The 22,581-nt window shown below is 41.1% G+C and overlaps 1 protein-coding gene across 1 annotated transcript in view; it reads left to right on the top strand.

Moving 5' to 3' along the window:
- Nucleotides 1-20,849, top strand: part of LOC135084112 (NACHT and WD repeat domain-containing protein 2) — a 31,523-nt gene extending 10,674 nt beyond the window's left edge. The window contains exons 3-32 of the mRNA XM_063978857.1: nt 2,031-2,176; nt 2,858-3,032; nt 3,600-3,744; nt 4,409-4,634; nt 5,199-5,309; nt 6,256-6,431; nt 6,779-6,933; nt 7,098-7,301; nt 7,840-7,979; nt 8,343-8,454; nt 8,627-8,725; nt 9,017-9,186; nt 9,648-9,811; nt 10,310-10,473; nt 11,038-11,207; nt 11,560-11,779; nt 12,191-12,403; nt 12,537-12,597; nt 12,861-13,013; nt 13,255-13,442; nt 14,021-14,150; nt 14,581-14,711; nt 14,842-14,993; nt 16,368-16,586; nt 16,932-17,136; nt 17,530-17,674; nt 18,175-18,337; nt 18,885-19,016; nt 19,596-19,820; nt 20,599-20,849. Coding sequence (XP_063834927.1) covers nt 2,031-2,176; nt 2,858-3,032; nt 3,600-3,744; nt 4,409-4,634; nt 5,199-5,309; nt 6,256-6,431; nt 6,779-6,933; nt 7,098-7,301; nt 7,840-7,979; nt 8,343-8,454; nt 8,627-8,725; nt 9,017-9,186; nt 9,648-9,811; nt 10,310-10,473; nt 11,038-11,207; nt 11,560-11,779; nt 12,191-12,403; nt 12,537-12,597; nt 12,861-13,013; nt 13,255-13,442; nt 14,021-14,150; nt 14,581-14,711; nt 14,842-14,993; nt 16,368-16,586; nt 16,932-17,136; nt 17,530-17,674; nt 18,175-18,337; nt 18,885-19,016; nt 19,596-19,820; nt 20,599-20,743 — 4,839 coding nt within the window. The 3' untranslated portion in view covers nt 20,744-20,849. The remainder of the gene's footprint in view (nt 1-2,030; nt 2,177-2,857; nt 3,033-3,599; nt 3,745-4,408; nt 4,635-5,198; nt 5,310-6,255; nt 6,432-6,778; nt 6,934-7,097; nt 7,302-7,839; nt 7,980-8,342; nt 8,455-8,626; nt 8,726-9,016; nt 9,187-9,647; nt 9,812-10,309; nt 10,474-11,037; nt 11,208-11,559; nt 11,780-12,190; nt 12,404-12,536; nt 12,598-12,860; nt 13,014-13,254; nt 13,443-14,020; nt 14,151-14,580; nt 14,712-14,841; nt 14,994-16,367; nt 16,587-16,931; nt 17,137-17,529; nt 17,675-18,174; nt 18,338-18,884; nt 19,017-19,595; nt 19,821-20,598) is intronic.
- Nucleotides 20,850-22,581: the final 1,732 nt, after the last annotated feature.

Below are 22,581 nucleotides of genomic sequence, written 5' to 3'. Positions count from 1 at the left end.
TTTCCGGCTTCACCCACATGAAATTCAGTTTGCCACGTATCGTTATGAATTACAGCATAAAGTTATTCGGCTGTATTCATAATACCGTAAAGTTTCAAAATCCGATCAGCAGTTTCTTGCGTGAAAGAGTAACAAACATACATCCTTACAAACATTTGTATTTATATTTATTAGGATACTCTTATCACATAATATCAGATTCTCTGGATCAGGCCAGTCGATCTGAAAGTCAAGAACAATATAAGCAAAAACAGAGGTTTCAAACGATTTCATTCGAACTCTAGCTACTGCCGGTGCCAGGGTTGATGTATTGAACAATTAAAATTAACCATGAACTACACACGCTAGGGCTGGACAGGTGTCGATAGTTTGAAAGTCGAGGCTCACGCGAACGTGCCATGAGTTTAACAGAACTAATATTAGTTCTAAAAGGAGTTACGCAACCAATTTCGCGGAATTGGCGAATGCAAGAAAATTTATTTTAGAATACCACTCCGTATGTGTTAGGCCTCAGCCTCGAACTTAGCGGGCAGCGGGGCGGGAGCGGCGGCGGCGCGGCAGCGGCAGGATCTTATGCGTGTAATCAAATAGACCGGTTCTCGAAAACAGCGGCGCGGCAGCGGCGCCGGAGCGGGCAACGAGCGGGCAGCGGCGAAGGAGCGGGTAACGAGCGGGCAGCGCACTCCTTCTTTTGCCCACAATAAATCGAGCGTTAGGAATAAATTTGAATCGAAATAAAATTGTCGCCGTTGTTCAGACATTTCGTTTGCGAATAAAAACAAATATCTCGACAACACAACCCCGAACACAACACTTCGCCGCTAAAGCGCCGCGCGAGCTGCCCGCTTGTTTCGAGAACGGGTCTGCGTTGCCCGCCCCGCTCCCGCGCCGCCGCCGCCGCCGCCCCGCTGCCCGCTAAGTTCGAGGCTGAGGCCTAAAGCATTACCACTCAGGGTTGTTCTACTTATTTCTAAGGAATCAACTTTTTTTGGTTTCGTAGATCTGTATACCATTGATGGTATAATATGGATAGCTAAAAAAAGAGCGAACGACCCAGCCACATAATTATTTTAACTAAGGTGTAGAGTTTGTAAATTTAAGGCGAGTTACAGGCACGAGCCGTATGGCAACATTTTACTTGCAAATGGTGATATTACAATTTCGGTAGCTCATATTTTATCGACAGTCGATAGAATGACAGCACTATTTCCGTCGACCAAAATACTCGCCGAGGGCTGGGTTTTTGTGAATGTTTACAGCTCCCGTTTGCGCCTAGCACGGCTATTTGCGTTTCGTTTACAAAACTACGCCAAAGAACAACAAATTACTAGAACAGTTGTTCCTTTGAAATTGAACGAAGTTTGGTTGATCTTGCCTAAAATTGAGTCGTGACTTTCATTTTGTTTGAAGTGTTTACAATATTGAGATCTGTTCTCATGAAATCGGCTGAAAATAATAACGCTGACTTTGAAAATTCATGGAATTAAAATTTCTATGAATTTCAAGAAAATGTTGTTTCACTAGACGAAGCGACGATCGAGAAGGGCACATGATCGCAGCGCCGGACCGGTTATTTAGACATTTTGGAAGAGGTCTTTGTCCAGCTGTGGACGGCATTTGGCTGAAACAACGACGACGAATTGTTTTCTTTCAACGAATCTCACTCGGGGGGTGCAAATGCGATCAATGATGAAGCGCGCTTGCCAAAAAAATTGCCAACTTGCCTCGAATAAGTGTTCATTGATTCATTTCTTTTAAACTGTGATCTTCAACCCGCCTGCCAAGCGTGGCAAGTTACGGCAAACCCCTCCACTATAGTAGAGAAGGCTCATAGTCCAGCAGTGGACTATAAAGGCCTGTTGATGATGATTTTTTTTCTCTCCTTTTTATATCTGCAATCGACTTGGGTCATAATCAGATGTTTTGTCTTGCTTTTTTTTGTGTTCATAAGAAGAGGTATTTCAGTAAATTCTCTCCCTCGGTCTTCACTCAGTCACGTTGATGATGATTTATTTCTTTTATTTTCCAAGGTGGTGGACATGAGATGGGGTGTCAGAGACGAAGCCACAGACGACCACATGACCACAGAGCTGTGTATGAGGGAGATCAAGAACTGCCAGCGGTTGTCCATGGGACCCAACTTCGTGGTGTTTCTGGGACAGAAATATGGTTACAGGTCAGTCTTTCAGACAAATGACGTCCACTGCTGGACTAAGGTCTCCCTGAAGGCTTACCATAACGACCCGTTCTACGCTGCCCGCATCCATATTTTTACCGCGATCTTCACCAGATCGTCGGTCCACCTAGTGAGGGGCCTGCCCACGCTACGTATTCTGCTCCAACGGCCATCGTCTCTACAGGTAAGTAATTGAATAAACTATGTATGTGACTAATGGTGAACAAATTAATGTAAAAGGAGAAGACTATTAAAATGAATATTTCATGTCATGAATGAGTGCCTGGAATAAAACTCGTGATCATTTCTTGATTAGTCTGTCTGTACCAAATAGGTTACACAATTCGTTGGTAATGGATACCATGCTAAAAAAGTAATATTTATAAGAGTTCTAAATTATTGTGCATACTTGCGCACTTGACCTTTAAATTCCAGTAGGACTTTTTAAGCTTCTTTCGTCAGGTAACTTGCCTAAAAATGATATTTTTTGTAAATAAAAAAGACTAATGCTTCTTTACATAGTTAAAACAACGTCGTCCAGTCTGTCTTTAAAGGAGATCTACGCAAAGTATTTAAATGCGGTTTTTATCAATAGATAGAGTGATTCAAGAGGAAGTTGTTTAAATTGCACCCTTGTGAATCCGGGTCTGCTCGTTTTACAATATTTTATTACATTTCCAGGCCCATCCCCACCTACGTCCTCTCATCCGAACTCCAAATGCTGCGAGATGAGCTTGCAGCAGGCGGAGTCGACGTCATCCTCCTCGACACTTGGTACAAAAAGGACTCTAACGCCGTGCCCCCTGTGTCGGTTCTGCAGCCCATCTCATCTATACTGATCAATTTCAACAACAAGGTACATACTGGTCCCAAAATAGCGCGTGTTTTAAAGTGTAATTGGTAGGAGTAATTGGGTTTCCAGCGATTCGAGGTTACTTAAAAGGTGCCAACGGGACCTTAATAATATTAATGATTCTACTGTCTACCTATCTCTCGTCTGTCTGTCAAAAAATCGTATCTCAAAAAGTACGGGATTATCGTCAGTTGTTCTCACTGCTGCAGCTCCTTAGTAGTCAGTTTCTACAGCTAAGATAAATAGGTACTAAACAGCATCTATTTATCAAAGTATTTTTTAATGTGCACAATTTAAACAGCTGTAAATCCTACACAGGCGTTAGTTACAGCTGTGAGAGCAAGAAGTGAGAATAGTCAGGTCATTTTTTTTTAAATAAACCATGAATTTCCGTAGCCTGATGATTGAAAGGGAAAGATTAACCGGCTATAAGACCTAAGACCGATCTGAACTTAATACATTTCGTTTTTAACTTTTTAACAAATTTCTTCAAGAATGATCCACCGACTTTGGGTACAAAGTTAGAAAGAGCAAGTAAACTTGAACCATTTCTTTGAATTCCTTTTCCAGAGAGTACCAAAACTCCAAGCAGAGGACCAGGCAGTCTGGTGGGACACGCTGTGCAAGATGCAGAAGCTGTTTCGCAAGGCCTCGTCCCAGCTGTACGCTGCTGGCAAGATGGATAAAGACGCCATGCACAACTACTTTATGTCTGGTAAGTTTACGTATGTCTACCTCGGACAAACGATTCAGCTAGGTAGGTCCAATTTCGAAAAAGAGGTCAATCGTCGAATCCAACTCGGCTGGGTAGCGTTCGGGAAACTACGCAACATCTTTTCGTCCAAAATACTCAGTGCCTGAAGACGAAAGTCTACAACCAATGTGTGTTATCAGTGATGACTTATGGTTCGGAAACGTGGCCTCTCATTATACAGGGTGTTAGGTAAATAGGTATATGAGCCGACACTAACCCATATGTTAACATTATGCATATAAATGGTAGGGGTGAAGTCAGAAATTTGATATCATCATTTAAATTTTTTAAATGTCCATACAAAAAAAAATATAAAATCAGATTTGTATGAAAATTAAAATAATTAAAATTATGATATCAATTAGTTAATAATAATTAGGCTAGTGTCGGCTCATATAACCATTTACCTAACACCCTGTAGACCTTATACAGATTGAGATGATGATGATGAAAGGAATCGTATTAGCAGGTATTCTCGTGTTAGCATTGGCGATCACTTACCATCAGATGACAAGAGAGTGCTCTCAGGCACTCCCTACGAAAGATATAAACTTATAATAAGTAAAATAATGATAATGATAAAATATTAATGCTACTGGTGATGATGATGATATTTCCATTTCAGTAACGGAGCGCGAAGTAATCAACGGGGTGCTCAATGTGAAGAACACCAAGAACCATTGCTTAGCATACGTGCGGTACATCAACAACATCAACCTTCAGAACCTGAAGAAGGCCAGCAATTTCGTGGACATCCTCAACCGGAGTTTGGATTCAGAGGCTTCTAAGTTATTGGCAGATTTGAGAGATGTCAGACTGCCAGAGAAGATTGAGACGACTAATATACAAAAGTGAGTTGAGTGTATTGAAAATAGACAAATATGCTTTTAAAAAGCGCTTTTACAATTGAGGAATGGAAGGCATTGGCTTGGCACACATTGTTGTCCTGAAGCATTGGTAGGAGCTAGCAGGGACGTGAAAAAGCACTTTTAATTGTGCAATTTGATTTTTAATTTTAGAGCTTTTTCTAGCGAATACGTTCATAATATCAGTGAGACAAAATTTTGAATAGTCAATCTCTTTTATGATAAGTAATTTGTTCCCTTCTTGTTTTGTGTGCTGTGCAATGTAGTTTTGATGTACTTATTTGTCCTTCTTTAGAATATTGCTAATATCCTACTTTTTTAATATGCTTGTGTTAAGATAAAGTTCACTATAATAGTCCAGCAATCGACAAAGATCTTACTAGCAGTAGCCAACTCAAGGACTTTGGACTGCCAATGTCGAATTCCAAGTTGAAAACTTTATTCTACAGTTGCCTAAATTACTTTTTATCATCAATTTTTGTCATCAATTATCTTTGTACTTTCCTATAATTGTGTTTTTTTTTTCAAAGTTATGTGTACTTTTTTCAGATACACAGTCGAGTGGATCGGCCGTGAAGGTCTGGACAACGAAACCCACGGAGAATACCTCAACCACTTCATTACCCATTTCTACAAGAACATCATCAAACTTGTAGACCGGTACGTGACCAACTTTATTTTTATTTATTAAACGCCGCTGTTTGGGTGGGAATAATATTATTTTCTAAATATTCTTTCCCTTGTGGCTTAAATAATAAATGAGCGTAGACTTAGAAATACCTACTTTATGTTAGCCCGGTGCCAAATATTACCCCTGTAATATTTATTTATTTATTCACGCCTAGTGTATTACCTATAGTTAGTACCTAGATATTTGATAAGATACAGAAACTAAAAAGAAATAGACCGCCATGTCATCTTACTTAAACAAATACGTTATTGTACGCAGGACATCTACTCACAATGTGGATCGAGTCTAAAATTTTAAAGGTTGCAAAAAGCCGTTGAATATAGCCATTCAGCAAGGAACTTCCTATGTCTAAAATGATGATGATGATGATGAAGCTTGTGTCTGTTATAAAGGACTTGCTACCTAGCACATTAACTGGGTCAGTGCCTGTGGTATGGGAGAGGCACGGGAGGGTGACGTGTCAGAGCTAAGAGTAGGCGCACACCGCTGATTTTTCGTCGGCCGATAGTTTAGTCGGGCAGTTGATCAGTATGGGCATGTATGGGAGTGCGCGCACTACGCCGATTCGATTTGGTCGATTTTTCATACAAATTAAAATCGGGCACAACTATCGGCCAACTAAAAATCAACGGTGTGCGCCTACTCTAAAAGTCTGAAGCTGGCTGATCTGGTCTGGCTGTCACAAAAATACCCTCCCGTGCCGCTCTCATACCTCAGGCACTGACTCAGCGCTTGATCCGTAGTATGATCTATAGCAGGGCTTCCCAAACTGTGCGTTGCGACGCCATGATGGGACTCTATGCTCAGAAAAGTAAGTCGTAAATCCCAAGGGCGTTACAGTAACAAAAGTCAAGTCCTGATCTATGCTATTGATAAAGCGCTCTTAAAAGTCAATCTTCCTCTTTCTACTCCCAGAGCCATGCGTAAAGAGGACAGCAGCGCCCAGGGCCAGATCGTGACGGAGATCCTTCAGCACCTGCATGCCTGCAACAATTCCGTCAAGGTGTTCCACGGCAGAGACGACGATTTGAAGTTCGTGGAGAACTACATGAAGAACAGCTCTGAGAAACCCCTGGTGCTGTATGGAGAAGGTAGGTAAATCTTACTTAGTGGTAGTCGAAGAATGGTCAATTTGGAAATGATTGGGGGAGGCCTATGTTCAGCAGTGGACATCCGACGTCCTGTGGTGATGATGATATTGTGATGTTCCCCACCTCTAACTTGAAAAAAGTTGGGGAAATAAAACCAATTAATGGGGGACCATAGTTTTCGTTTGTTTCATTGTTCATCACTGAGGAACAAAGCTCATTATATCTTTCCAGTGTCCACCAGTGGAGAGATTTCTGTTATTCCCAAAGTCGAATTACTAGCAGACATTGTCATTGACATTGAAATAATTCATAATATTTCTCATCTCTCAAATGTCGCTTGACTCCAGGTGGCTGTGGCAAGACCAGTCTGCTGTCCAAGAGCGCAGCCATGTGCCTGGACACCTGGTTCGCTGACGTCCGTCCCACCAACATCATAAGGTTTCTTGGAACCACGCCAGATTCCAGTGCTCTGACTCCTACGCTGATATCAATTTGTCAACAGGTAATACATTTATACGAGTATTTGTAGAAGATTAGAATCAGTTTATGAAAGTATGGAAGTTGGTATTCTCAAGTATCAAAAGTAAGTTCAGGCGGTAAAGTCGATGGTAACTGGTCTTGATAATGGTCAATAAAATGGTAGTAAGTAAAGAATTCTTTTTCTAGATATCATACAACTTCGCTCTACCCTTCGAGGGCATCCCAGATGACTTGGTGCCCCTCACGGCACACTTCAAGCAGTTGCTGACGATGGCCACACAGCAACAGCCACTGCTGCTCTTCATGGATTCGGTTGACCAGCTGACTGGAATTGGCACTGAAAATAATAAAGTATCGTGGCTGCCTACGAGGTTGCCACCGCATTGTAAGGTAAGATATTGAATGGCGTACTCCTAGAGACTATAGTTGCCTAACAGTAAAAAAATAACATATCCCATAAGCCATAAAGACACTCGTTGTGGATAATACAATAATAACATCCTTAATTAATTAAAAAGGAGACTATTATAGAACATAAAAATTTCAAGGACAAGATTACAATATGATCTTTTCTGCTTAGCTCGCCGTAATACACATCATGGAAAATATGGTTCATATAATAAACAAAAGGCTGACAAATACTGCGTTTCTTTCGTCACTCCATCTAAGCACCAGTCGATATTTTACCCCAAAGTAGAAGTAGGTAAAGCAAGCATATGGGACGTGTAGGTCGTAGGTGTAAGTGATCATAATGCGTATTCCAGGAATCAAATAGTTCATTTGAGATTTAATGAAGCCTTACACCATCAGTGTGAATGAGACAGCGTGGTTCCATGCGTTCCACCATTCAAATTACACTTCCATTCCCTTCTTCTTCTCTTCATGTAGCTATATCCTAAGGAGTCTATACCTACCATTTTATTTTTAGATAATAGTGACCTGTGCTCGCGAGGAGGCCAACCCTGAGGTGTCGAAGGAGTACGAGGTGTTGCGGCGCATGATAGACTCCGACGAGAACTTTCTAGAAGTCACGGCACTTGGGGAGGAACTTGCTATGCAGGTGTTGAAGTAAGTTACTTCGTTTTATATTCTTCAAAAAGTCTTGCCTTTATTTTTAATATTGATAATTCCATAGATTTACTCATCATTCATTTTAATAACTAGGACAAAATTTTCCTAATACATGTTTACTTAAATTATGTATTTATGAGAGTCCAGAACAGACATTTCGGCACGTAACTAGAAGGGTATTTATTTTTGCATCCAATTCTCTCACTCTGAACAAGAAGATATTCCAGCCTCAAAAGCAGCAGCGCGAAAGCAATAACTCCGAGAATATTAAAACTAGTTTTAATGTAGTCCCAGTAGCTTTAGCTGAAGCTTAAAAAGTCATTCCCACAGCTTATTGAATGTGATTCTCTTTTTCTGTAGATTATGGATGGCATCAGCTGCTCGCGACTTGAACAATTACCAGTGGAGGCTGGTCTCCAACGCCATCGCCTCTTGTTCTCTGCCCATCTTCGTGAAGCTGGTTTTTGCTGAGGTATCCATCATACCACTTAACCCTTAACAGTCATAAAATTTTCATTGTTTTTGGATCTTAAAACAAGCGAATAAGGTTCAAAATATGGTGGGAACTATATTCCCACTGCTTTATTAAAGATTAAATTAATCTCTAGCCAAAGGATAATTTGCTAATCATTATGTTTATTCAGGTATGCAGATGGAGAAGCTATACCAAACCCACGGACACTCATCTGGCATCAACTGTTATGGACTCCATTATGATGCTGTTTGAAAGGATTGAAAAGCAGGTGAATGATTATTATTTATAGTCTTCAGTTCTCTAATCATTCAGTTTGCGAATGTACTTAGTACCTACATTTCTCCAACCCGTCTGGCCAGCGTGGAGAGTGTATCTCTCCTCCATTTTCCTCTGGTAAGTAAGAGAAGGGCCTTCTCTGGCAGTGGAGACTAAATGACCTGATGATGAAACAATACACCGAATAAGTAGCCAACATATTACAAATACAAAAGATGCCACAATATTTAGCTTCATGCCCCTCGTCTGTACCTTCTTATAGAAAAACTGTTTTGTTCCACAGCATGGCCGCCTACTCGTCTTCCACGCTCTGGCGTACATCACAGCAGCCCGCAGTGGTCTCTCGGAGACGGAACTTGAGGATCTGATCAGTTTAGATGACAAAGTTCTGGATGATGTGTACCAGTACCATCTGCCTCCTGTGAGGAGAATCCCTCCTTTATTGTGGACCAGGTAAGCTCTTTTTCACATCTACCTAAATGCCGATACCATATTCAACCTGATGATCACTTGACGTCTCATGCAAGTTTAACTAGTGATCCGTTTTTAACTTCCTGTTTCAATTTACCTACCCTTTTTTAAACCACAATGTGGAAGCTCTTAGCCTGCATCTCACCTGATAGATAGTGTAATAATGAATCAGATCGAATGGTGGAAGCGAGTTCCACCCAGAATCCTCAATCTCAGAGGAACTTTTAATTACCTCCAACTGCCAAAACATTGTTGTAATGTTACCCCCAAAAACTTTTGCCAATTGTTATTGTCACTAACTTCGCAGAATCCGCAACGATTTAAAAGAGTTTTACTCAAAATCCTCAAACACAGAGAAACTACGAAACAATGTAGGTCCCTGCCAAAACATTTACCACAGAATACAAAACTTTTACTGATTGATATCGTCACGTCCTTCTCAGAATTCGCAACGATCTGCCCAACTACTTGTCTGAGCGCGAAGCAGATGGAGTCTCCGTGATGAACTGGTACCACAGGCAGTTCCGCGACACAGCGCGAGAGAGGTACTTCAAGAATATGAACATGGCCATGTACTTCCACTCCATGATCGCCGACTACTATCTTGGTAAGTTAATCATACTCTGCCGTTTGATAAAAACATTGAATTCTTCAAATGTAGCCATACTTTTATCATCATGATCTGTTATTAGAAAAGTAAGCAGGTACCTATTTGTTTCAACTACAACAAAACAAAGAATGACTTACGAAAAAACAGCTGTAAGTTAACCTTTCAATAATAGCTTGTGACGATCGTCTTCGTAGTTTATAGTCTCTCTCTACACTGGCAAAATGGTGTCATCGTTGCTATTCCTCCTGATAGCTCTCCTGGGAAAAACAACACAGAGATCACGGGATAATACCCACCTCTCTTTCCCACCGCTGCAACTCCTGTGTAGCTAGGATCTACAGCTTGACCGCCAATAAAAACCCAACCGAGGAAGGTTAAGTTTGTGCCGGGGGAAAGTTAAACTGTCATTAGACCCGTAAAGAAACTATTCAAAACAGGAGGGACCAGTTAACAAGTACCCTAATAATCAATTTGACATTATTTTTATGACTTTAGGTATCTGGGGTGGCGGAATCCCCAAGCCGTTCAAATACACTGAGATCCAGCGGCACCGCTTCAACCTGGCCGACAGAGAGGGGGTGGCTGACAGGAAGGTCCCCCTCCAGCCGCTGGTCTTCATGTCCGCTGATGGAGCTAACAAGAGATATAATTTGAGGAAGGTAATGAAAATATTACTAAGAACAAAATATATTGCGACTATGTAGAACATAGATCCATGCAATGGAAATCATCAAATAGGTAGAAAAGTTTTTAAAGAGTACACATAGGATATAGCTCGTCAACAGTGAGACGACCCAAGACCGAGCCACCTGGAGACGTATGATTAGGAGGGCCGATCCCAAATAAAATAGGAATGGGCCAGGCATAGAAGAATAGAACTGGTAGCCCTTGGAGCAGAAAATTTCTCGACTGATAACCACGGACTAGAAAACATAGTATAGGCAGGCCTCCCACTCAGTGGACCGACGATCTAAGTGAGGTCTCACGAAGCACTTAGATGCAGGTAGCGCAGGACTGGATCGTAGCGGAAATCCTCTGTTCAGAGGCGGATGAACATTAGTTAAAACTAACCAACTAAAAGTGTCTTTAAGTACATTTTTTGACATTTTTTCATGGTAACAGTATAGTTGGTATTAGTTACCCTGTTTAAGACAACCATTTCCTGAAGTATAGTCAACTATGTGTTCCTCAATAAACTTAAGTCCTAAAATTACTGTCCCCAGTTCGGCGAGCTGCCCTTCCACCTGGTCCGTTCCAAGCGATTCACCGACCTATATGCTGAAGTCCTGTTCAACTACGAGTGGCTGCATGCTAAGTTGAACTGCTGCCCGCTGCAGGCCGTGCTGGCTGACTTTGAGGATGCCAAGCTGCACGTCAATAAGGACGCTGTGAGGTGGGTTTAATGTTGGTTTTAGTGTGCGTTCAGAATAAGCAATCCTTGTTTAATTCTGAAAATTCTGTTAACCAGTACCAAGGAATTCCATTTCCAGGAGCTAGATTTGTGTCCCTGTATGTATGTTTGACAATAATTATTTACTAAAGGGGGTTAAAATTAATAAAATGAAAATAATTTACGCAACTCCTGTGTATTGTTTAATAAGGGATTGGTAAAACTCTAGAAAAATTGGTGAGGTGTAAGGTGTTTGTGTAACATAAAAATTACTCAAGTGATTTCTGTATCACGCGAAATGCATTTGACTGGTTCTTTAATAAAATCTAAAAGTTCGCCTTCTATGCCTTCTCAGAGAGCTAATGCTGGTAGCAGACGCCCTCCGCCTCGGAGGTGCCATCATCGGGACCTACCCCAACATGCTAGCACCTCAACTAGTCGGTAGACTCCTACCCGAGGCCCACCAGAACCCAGCAGTATCGTCTCTCTTGAAGCAGTGTCACAATAAAGGGAAGAATCACTGCGCCTTGCTGCCCTCGCATCATTGCCTGCACACGCCTGGTGGACCTTTGAAGGTAAGTGTTCGAATTTCAACCATTTAGTAGGTCGGCTCCAGCCTGACGCTCACCAGAACCCAGCAGTAGCTAGTCTTCTCTTGAAGCAGTGTTACGATAAAGGGCAAAACCATTACGCTCTGCTGCTGTCGGGTTACTGTTTACACACTTCTGGTGGACCTTTGGAGGCATGTTTGAATTTTGCTGCCTAGTGGGTTTACTCATTTACTGCTGCCCGAAGCCCAATTTAGACTATAGAAGAACCATGATGGTCTATAGTCCTTCTAGAAGAAGAGAAAAAGACCCAGTTACATTTTTATCTTGAAGCAGTGGTCTATAATTATATAATGTAAGCTTTTTTCAAGCGCAATTTCAACACCTTAAAATATTTTAACTACATTTACTTCCTCATTTTGTGTAAAAATTTTCCAGTACTCCCTCGAAGGTCATCAGTTCGCAGTCTTCGCGTTCCGTCTCAGCTCGGACAAGCGTTACGTAGTTTCCATCTCCAGCCGCGTCATATCCTGGGACCTGGCCACGTCAGACTTGGCCAGAGACCTGTGCCCACAGCTGGAGGGCATCATGCAGAACTTGGAGCTGTCGCCGGATAATAAGTGGGCTGCTGCTGCTACCAATAACTCTGTGGTAAGAAAATATGTTTTAATTTTTTGTGCCCTTTCTGAATGCAAACCCAGTGTGGTCATAAGCTTATACTGAGAAACATGTGATCACGACACGACTTATGCGATTTTAAAATGGTTTCGTTTGCTTTTTCCAGTCAGTGCTATTGAACATGCTGACCAGTGAATACATCACCATCGACAACCCTCTAGAAGAAGGTAAGGAACTTAGAATTTTATAACGATTAGTGAGACCGATAAAACATAACAACGTACAACCGATACCGATAAAAAATAATGATATATAAGCTTAAAGCATTTGCCAGACTGGATGCGGTCCTTTTGACTTAACCGCAGACCGCAGAACGCATCCCTAAGACATAATTTTTATTTAGATTAATCTTTAAGTTAGTCTATTTACTTAAAATTCTGTATACTTGAGGATACTATTGCTGAAGTCATCCTGAATATAAATTCCACAGGTGAAACAGTTCGAGGGGTGTCAGTCCTCAACCATCACCTGGTGATCTACGGACCAAGGTCCTGGGTGCAGTACAGCACCAGAGGAGAGATCGAGCAGACCCTGCCTGCACCAGAGACTACGCCCTACGATGACGTGAACTGGGAGATACTTTGTGAGATTTTATAACTCGTTTGAAGTTTATTTTGTGTGATTCTGGAGTAGAATATAGCCACTCTCTGTCTTCTCGTGGATTATAAGGTGAATCAAGAATGAAACATTAGTCTTTACCTACAAGAGGCTGAGGAATGCCACAAGGGTGTATTTTTGGTCCTTTGCATATCACTATTTCAATTTATAAATCTTGCTTGCATCTATAAATTTTGGAATACACCTTTAACTTTCTTCTTGGACAGCCATTGAATTCCGTGACCTGGAAACCTTTGTCCTCGTGATGTGGAGTGGGGACCTGGACGAGGATCGTCTTCTGATCCAGTTCAGCAAGGCTGGGGTGTGGATGAAGCCTCTGAGATGCAGGGGCGCCTTCGCCATGAACAAGTATTGGACTCGCATATACACCAGCGACCCGGATAGAGGGTATCAGGTAGAGTTTTTATTTTCAAGGTTATGGTTAAGTATGTTAACGTCAACTGCCCGCTATCTTTTTTGATTGCTTAACTCAGTCAATACCACGACGTCAAACGTCAGCGAGACTTCAGATATTATGCTTCAGATTTGTATGCTCTGTGACGTCATAATATGTCAAATGTCACCCCTCCCGCGCCGCTCCTACCTCAGGCTAACTGAATTGGGTATTTGACACCATTTCCCAATAATTCTAAAGCACAACTTTTTGAAAAAGTTACTTCTTTCTGGTCTTCAAAACTTAATTAATTTTTAATTACCTGTAAATTACGATTTTTGGTTGCATTATAATTGAAAAAAGTATTTTCATTGAGTTGGTAAAATTGTGACGTCACATGCTAGTATCGCCGTACAAAATCTATGGGAGAGTGTCGTTTTGACAGTTTTAAAAAGTACGTCAATTGATTGGTGGTGTCAAATACCCTATTAAGCTCTAGAGCTAGTATCGAAGTGAATCTAGCTTCAAACTCCTCTTTTGTTTTTGGTATCAAACGATTTACCCAATAACTGCTTGAAGTCTTGGTCACGATTTTCCAGATATCAATATTTGAGTTAAACGAAGAAGAAGGTTGTTGGCTGAAGGTGGAGGAACTAAACCACAGGGAGACTGACACGGCTGAAGCAATGCTGCAGCTCAAGAGAGGGAAGAAGGACAAAATGCTGCTTGGTAAGTTTAAAAAATAAATTAATAGCACGAAAAAACAGCAGGACCACACCCACCTTTCGATCCTTCCGCTGCAACTCCTGTGCAGCCAGGATCTACAGTATGACCGCCAAAAAACACAACCAGTGAAGGTCAACTTTTGTCCTGGGGGAAAGGTAAACTGTCATTGGACCCGCAACAAAATTAATCAGTAGAACATAGGAGTTCGAAGTTAAGGTTCGACTTCCCTTCAGTGCAAAAAGTAAAATAGCAGTTCTCTTTCAAAGATCTTACCCATTCGAAGATCTATACATCATCAGTCTACATTGGATAGCAGTCCGATTGTTCCTTGTGTTTTGATTTATCGATTGTCAGTTAAGCAGACCTTTAAAAGTCCATTGTTAAGTTTCTTCTAAATTATTTCGAGATATTCACAAGCTATTCGAAATTACAGCTACAACAACATACAGCTTTGTGGTATGGGACTTCGAACATGTGATACCAAGAGACAAGCATGAATTCGAAGATAAGAAGAAGAAAAAACCAGAAAACGAGTATATTTTCATGAAGAAAGAAGAAGAAGAGGTGAGTTCAGATAAATAAAAAAAGAAAAAAATGTTAACGTGCTCTATTTTTGTAAATAATTGATTGAAGATCCTACTTACTTACTTAAAATGGAGTAGGTACCTTCGGAACAATATTGGTGATATTTTAGGAGGAGAAACAGGATGAGCCAGAAAAAGACCTCCGACTGGAAGGGATCGTGCTGAAACTACCGCACACAATTCGCAACATCTCCACCAAGATGACCCTTTCAAACTCCTTCATGATCAGCAACAATAACACCTATGCTGTCGCTGGCGTTAGGTATGAAAAACACATTTAGTATTTTCAGCAGTTTGTTTGATTTCGATGTAGAGTAATTTTGGTAATTAATTAGCTCCAAGTAGAAAATATACGTATAATTAATGACCCTCTCCACGTCCAATGGTTTGTTACCCACAGGCTTCCAAGTCTTGAAAAGGGCCACCTCAATCAGTGTAACCCTATCAAGGCTTACGAGCTTGATGCGCCTATCCTTGTTCGTCCCAGCCGTTCCTTAACTGCGGTTGCTGCACCTCTTCCTGGCACTCACCTGAACGACTCTGTGTTACCTACTGTGGCTGCCCCTCTTCCTTGTATCCTGCTGCATGACTACGTTGCCTAGCCGTATGCCTGGTCTAAGGTTCGACGCCAAAAATCAACAACAACAAGTTCATATTAAAACGCTGAAGAGTTTTTTGTTTGTTTGTTTGAACGCGCTAATCTTAAGAATTACTAGTTTGATTGAAATCATTATTTTTGTGTTGAATAGCTCATACATTGAAGAAGGCTATAGGATATATACAATCACTCTACGACTAATAGAGGCGAAGCAGTAAAGAAAAATGTTGCAAGCACGGGAAATAGTATTTAAACTATTTTCACTCGTACGAAGTTGATTTTGTGGCGTCGAACCTTGGACCAGGCACATGGCTAAGCAATGAAATCGTACAGGAGGGTACAAGGAAGAGGGGCAGCCACATTAGGTAACACAGAGTCGTTCAGGAGAGTGCCAAGAAGAGGTGCAGCAACTGCAGTTAAGGAACGGCTGGGACGAACAAGGATAAGCGAATCAAACTCGTGAGCCTTGTTAGGGTTACACTGGTTAAGGCGACCCTTTACAAGGCTTGGAAGCATGTGGGTAACAAGCCATTGGACGTGGAGAGGGTCATTAATTATACGTATATTTTCTACTTTGCCGAACTTTAGCGCGAGAACGGTTTGTCCAAAACATATGAATTTGGTCTTATTCAATGCAGGATTAAGTGCCCTTTAACAGTCATGAAGACCACTTTTCGATAGGGTAAGTCCTTTACGCGGTATAACCGGAAAACCGAAAAAACGCCCCTTTCGGGGGCCCCCACCACTTAAGCACAACTCCGTCGAAGTCGAAAACTTAGGAGAGTCTTAATGGGCAACCAATAAAGCCATTAAAGCAAAAAAATCTTTTGTAGGAATTATTTCCGATTTAATCAATTTTTGTGTTTAATTCTACTGGCCTATATGTCCATAGAAAATTCTTTAACTCTTTAACTGGTATAAAAAATACTTTTTATTAGTTTTGAACTTTATGTTACCTCACTAAAGTTCAAGGTAATGGTGACATTAATTTTGCTACTACCAGATAAAGATAACCTTTTTATTGCCTTCATTTTCCAGAAAGAACCTCTACGTCTGGAGCCTGGAGACCACCAAGCTGATCAAAGTCCTAGACGCGCACTTTGGCAGGATCGTCCAGCTGGAACCACTGACCGTTGGTTCCTGGAACAACGTCATCACTTCGTCCATAGACCGCACCGTCAAGATCTGGAACATAGATAATATCTTCGAGCAAGTCCATAAGATCGACCGGCAGGAGCTGCCGATTGATTCCATCACGTAAGGATTTTTTGACTATACGCGAGCCGATTAAGTATTTGATTCTCGACAAGTCATTGAAGAAGTTTTTTTTTTATTTTTTTATTTATTTACACTTTTGTACAGTGGCGGACTTAATGCCAGGTGGCATTATCTGCCAGTCAAGAAGATTTAGTCGCTGAATGGCAAAAAAGATGGGCTACGTCACTTGTATAAATTCTTCCTGAATCTAAACAGTGGTTAGAAAGATCGACCATTACTCGTCGCAGTTCCTAACGGGACATTGCAACTTTTTAACTTCTCTTAAAGGTTTACTTATTAGCTACATCGTCTGAGATCGAGTCACGATCAAATTACTTGTCACAGCCTTGCAAGAGACAAGCAGCTGGCAGCAACCGTAACCAGAAGCTGCTGGGGCCTCTGGGACACCAGCACTGGGAAACTCCTCGCCCAGCTAGCCGAAGCCCCGCTAGGGGCGATCGTGACGCAAGCGGTTATCACCCCAACTGGGGACAACGTCATCACGGCCGAGTCTGGGAACGTAGTCATTTGGGACACTCCTGAGAAACAGGTAATCTGGTGGCATATTAAGCTGAATACTGTATCTAACGTAGTGGTAACTAGTATTATTTTGCTACCAAATGTCTGAGTTGGATGTGCTAGCGTTACACGCTCTCAAAGAGCAAATTCTGCAATTATACTGGCAATTTTGTATTTATCATCCTGTAGAAATTGTGATTGAACTGCCTCGGTTTTTTCAACATTATTGCACTTAGCAATCTCAAATTCCGATAGCCATGGGAACATCGGTTACTTTTCATTTGCAAAATGTTCAGTCTTTAATGATATTTGGCTTAAGGTCCAATCAGCAGATACAGATAATGTACGAGTACATCACGTGTTTTAAAGGGATTTTCACAAGCAGAGTACCTACTGTAGTAACCAATTTATCAATGTATTTCAGGTAATATTCAAAGAAGAACAGCGGGGAGTGAAGCAAATCCTGCTGCTGGAAGATGGCTTGAAGTTCATCACCATCTCCATGAAGATCACTCCTGACAACGTGGAGACTGTCGTTAATGCTACAATCGTGACCAGAACTATACCAGGTAGAAAATAAACATTGCAATCAGTAAATAATAATACACACACCTTCGTGATAGATTAACGGCCTCTAGAAGGTAGATATTAGAAGATAGATAATGGCTGCGGATGGATGAATACAGCGGAAAATCATGTTTTGTGCTTAACAATGAAGGTAGGAGGACTCAAAAATAAGTACCTAGTTTTTAATTATTTCAAGAATATTGTCTCCAAGTAGCTAGAAGTGGAGTCTAAAATTTGTATAATGTATCTGTTTAAGGCACTTGCAATGTAAGCATTTAGCTGTGTATTTCTAGCAAAGCAGAATAGGACCATTCCCACTCTTCACGTGGATGTCTTAAAAGGCGAACAAGGTAGAAACATGCGAACATCATGCTTTCCCAACCCGTCTGCCCAACGTAAGGAGTATAGGCCAAATCTTCCATTTGCTCCTGGTAACTTATAGAGCGTCCTCTTGCAGTGGATACTAAATGACCTGATGATGATTATGATTCATAATTTATAGAGGGTGAGAAGATCTACACCGTAGACTACGAGGTCCGCGGGATGGGGTACCGCTCTGCAGTCGTATCGGCCGATGAGCACCACCTCGTGACTCCTGGAGTGGACAAGTCCTTGAGAGAGTGTCTCCACGTCTTCCATGCTAAGACTGGAGCTAGATTGCACAAGTGAGAACTAACAAATTGTTTGTTTTTTAATTTACGTTGATAATACAGCATTTAGAAGTTTGGGTCAACAAAATTCAAAATACCTACTGTATTTCTGAAGTCACGTCATGCCATATTGGTGCAATTAATCTTAATCGCACCCCTCTAGTGTCTCATAACGATCATCACTGTGATAACCTGTTAGTTAGATAAACAGCCTTAGTGTTTAAATCGTATGCGATAGATAGAAGATGACGAGAAAAATTCTGATACCATTGTAAAGACCTTAGTTAATAAATTGTATGTCATTGCCGCATACTTGTCGAGTGGTATGAGATGTAGCGAGGATAGGAGGCAGAGATGCGGTGTAGCATAGCAACATGTCTCGTAATGCCGCACGTCATGCTCCTCATCATGATTATGCCTTCTGGTCCCTATTTTCTCAGTATTTTGTCAAAAGACCAGCAAACTAGTGCGTGTATCTAAGAGAGGAATAGTGTGACTTAGTGTGGCAGGGCTAGTATACAATAGAAGATGATCAGAATCCAAAAAAATCCATTACTTCCAGGATCCCAGTGAAGAACAGCGGCATCAAGGACATGCAGTCGATCGTGGCGCTGCCCCACAAGCCGCTGTGGGTCGCAGTAGTCGGGAATGACAAGGCCGGCATCATAGACATCAAGACTAAGAGGCACATCAGGTTGATTAGCAATATTTTGGTTGTTGTAGCTATATTCATTGCTCATTATTATCTATAACCTTGCTGCCCCATCGGCACCCTCAATTCTGCATGTTATGTGCCTTTCCCTTTACCACATTAGTATTTTTTTTTTACACAAATTACTAATAGTCCCGTTAGCCCCTCGTACTAAGCTAAATATGCTTGTATCACGAGTGAGCTCACCACAATAGTCGAGCGGCGGCGGGGACCGAACCCGCGTTCCCCGGATCTCGAGTTGGCCAGTCCGACCCCTTCACCGTTCGGCTACCTACCATGGCTTCTGCTTGCTAATCCAGCAAGGTAGTAGGAAGGCGCTGGATGCAGGCCGCTACCACCCTCCAATCTGGAAATCATTGGGGGAGGGCTATGTTCAGTAGTAGACGACAAAGGTGACTGAGTCTCTTCCGACACTTCTTCTCTTCAGTACCAGCCCATATTATGTTGTCTCGAAGTGGTGGTAGAGCAAATTATATTTGGGACGTGTACAAGTGCCCTGGAAAGGGCCTATGTGCTGAATAAACTATTCGTTCATCATTGTCATTACTTTTCTAAATCCAGATTCGTGCCACGCTGGAACGGCGCGTGCACCAAAGATGGAAAGATCGGGCTCTGCGCGCCCTCGCGAGGAGGGCTCGACCTCATAGAACTGAAGAGAGGCACCTCCGTCCAGCCCCTCATCTCTAGGGCAGCAGAGGGGGTGTTTTCCATCATTACCATGTTCAGTTCTACTGACAAGTATGTGTTCTACTACCACAGCGGACGGAAGACATTGAGAGTTTTCAGGTACGTTTTTTTTTTGCTTGTAATTTTGATGATAGGCTTTTTTGGATTTAATTCTCCGTTAAACGGATTCTTCTTCTTCTTCTTCGTCGCTACACTCTTGCCAGAGTGGTCGTGGTCGTCACACCAGGTCCGGTGGCAAGCCTCACAATCCGTCGCCATTCCTTCCGCACTGCAGCCTTTCTTATGCACTCGTGGAGTGGACCATTGAGTGCGGTTTTGATCTGGTCAGTCCAGAGGTGAAAGGGATTAGGATAATATTTTTGGGTCTACCTAAGTGGTCGTCTGTCCACCTTCTAGATTAGTAGATAGCAGGAAGCGCTGGATACATGCAGACCGGTACCAACCGGTCATTCTGCAAATCATTGTCCTCTAATGATTGGTCATGATGCTCAACAGTAAACGCCTTGTACGTGGCTAAAATAATGATGATGATGGTTTATGTGTCTGTCCAGGCTCTGCAGAAAATCGTAAATTAGTTTGAAAAAGCTAATTTCTTATGCATTGAGGACGGTTTTTTTTAAGACCTTGGTATCAATGTAACGGTTTTGATCTATTGTGTTCGCCACTACACAATTAGCTATCCAGTTTGGTTACTAACTCGCTACTCTCGCTAGCGACTGCATAAAAAATATAATATGGCAATTTGTACAGCGCCCCTTTCAAGAACTAAAATCATCATAGACTTTTACGCACTCGCTAGCGTTTAGGTTTAATATAACTCATAGTAAAGCTACAGAATTATGTCTAAGTAGTCTAACCAATTGATGAAAACCCACAGGACAATAGACGGCAAAGCAATAGCCGAGTACCGGGCCCCAGCAGAAGTGACCGGCGTCGCAAGCGCACACGGGGGCAAGGCGCTAGCTATTGCGTCACAAGATGGCTGCCTCACTGTGCTCGACATCGTCGATCCGCACGAGTAGATTGTAGAATAACTTCTGTAGATTGCACCAGTAGACGCACTATTGTAACACCAGGTATGATTTTAAAGTGTTTCTAGTTTTCGTCTTCAAACTAAATAGGTAAAAGTGTAAAAAATGGTCTATTCCATCATTATTATTCCTGGATTAGATTTACCCAGGTGGACTCCAGGCGATACTTTGGTGTCCTTGATCACCCATGAAGTTCACTTTGATAACCTAGGTGATAGGTTCGCTGTCACCTGGAAACTTTAACAGGGGTTCCTGGAGCCGAAAGTTTGAGAAAAATTGGAATAGACCATTTTTTTCACTTAAGGAATATACAAAAAAAAATGCCCGTTGAACAACGTACTCAAAACTTTTTTGTTCTTTTTAAAGAACATTGTACCTATTGCATAAATTACTTATAGTCCCGTTAGCCCCTCGTACTAAGCTAAAAATGCTTGTGTCACGAATAGGCTCACCACAAAAGTCGACCGGTGGCAGGATTCGAACCCGTACCTCGGTGACGATTCGGCCAGTCCGACCCCTATACCATTCGGCTATCGTATTCAAGGATAGGTTCAAGACAACAATGTTTAGAAGGACTTAAATTACTTATCTAGCAGTACCTAAAGATTTCAATCTATGCTTGAGTTTCAAATGTAAGTCTAAAATGGCCTAATAAATAAGGTCTATAAACCTTAGAAAAAAAAAATGAAGCTGAAGTCTAGTTTTACAAAAAGGGAGTATTAAGTTTTGAAATGCGGGTATGGAACGACTCACTCAAAAAAAGCTTATGATTTGAGAAAAAAACTTTCTTTTAAGCCCACCTTAAAATATAGTTTCTAAGCGGCTACACAGTTCATATCGCGGTAGAAGTTTACAAGTGAAAGCCGCTAGCCATTCCTAACTTTGAAGTGTGATAAAATACTTAATTACTTACTTACAACTATATATAGATAGTATTTTTAATCAAATAATTAACATAACAGACCATAATATTTATGCGATAGTAAATGCGAAGGTAAAGCTTCAATTCCCTAGGGCTCCAATACGCGTTAAGAGCGTTTACGCGAAGCGCGGCGTTTCAAGGGGCATCATTGGAAATGATTCGCGCGCGGCGTTTTTTAATACTTTTCAAATGTTTATAGCAAAACAATAACAATGAATTATATATCGTTTGAAAGTAAATGTTTTAAAGAAGATGTTATTTTATTATATTAAGCTATTTTTATGTTGAATTAAAGAAGAATAATGGTGTAAAAATCACTTTGATTTTTTGGTATTTCACGTTCTTTGAATTTGTGATTTCTTATTGTAAAATGCTTAAATCTAAGAATTTTCTCAACTATTTGCCTAAGGACCTATGCTATAGAATATAAATGTTTGTTATATCGTTTTCACAGTATTTTTATAAAAATTTCAGCTTGTAAACTGACGCTAAAGTGGAAATTTGAAAACCTGTGTGGACTTATCTTGATAGAATTCTTAATTATACTATACTAATCGAAATATTTTCTCAACTAACTATTTAGACGACGAAATTGCCTAATTATTTATGCCTATAACATATTTGTAATGTAACTGGTTAATGATTGTAACGGGTTGAAAAAGTAGTGTTTTTGCGCCAAACGGCGTAAACGCTCTTAAAATATAATTATTTCTAGCTGAATTATTATGAGATGTCGGATAACACTTTTTTCTTTAGACCCAATGTGTGCGTTTTCCAATAGATGGCGCTGTCTGCCTTTAGATTGCGGTATCATTTGCTTTTTTCCCAACTTAGAAAAGAACAGTGATGTATTTTTTGGTTTATTATAGCACTAGTAGTTAGTTTATTGCTTCGCTTCTTTAGGTTA

The sequence above is a fragment of the Ostrinia nubilalis genome, chromosome 25, assembly GCF_963855985.1.
Source record: "Ostrinia nubilalis chromosome 25, ilOstNubi1.1, whole genome shotgun sequence".
In the NCBI taxonomy this organism is placed as follows: Eukaryota; Metazoa; Arthropoda; class Insecta; order Lepidoptera; family Crambidae; genus Ostrinia; species Ostrinia nubilalis.
The sequence above is the reverse complement of the archived record's forward strand: the minus strand, read 5'-3'. Positions and strand labels throughout refer to the sequence as shown.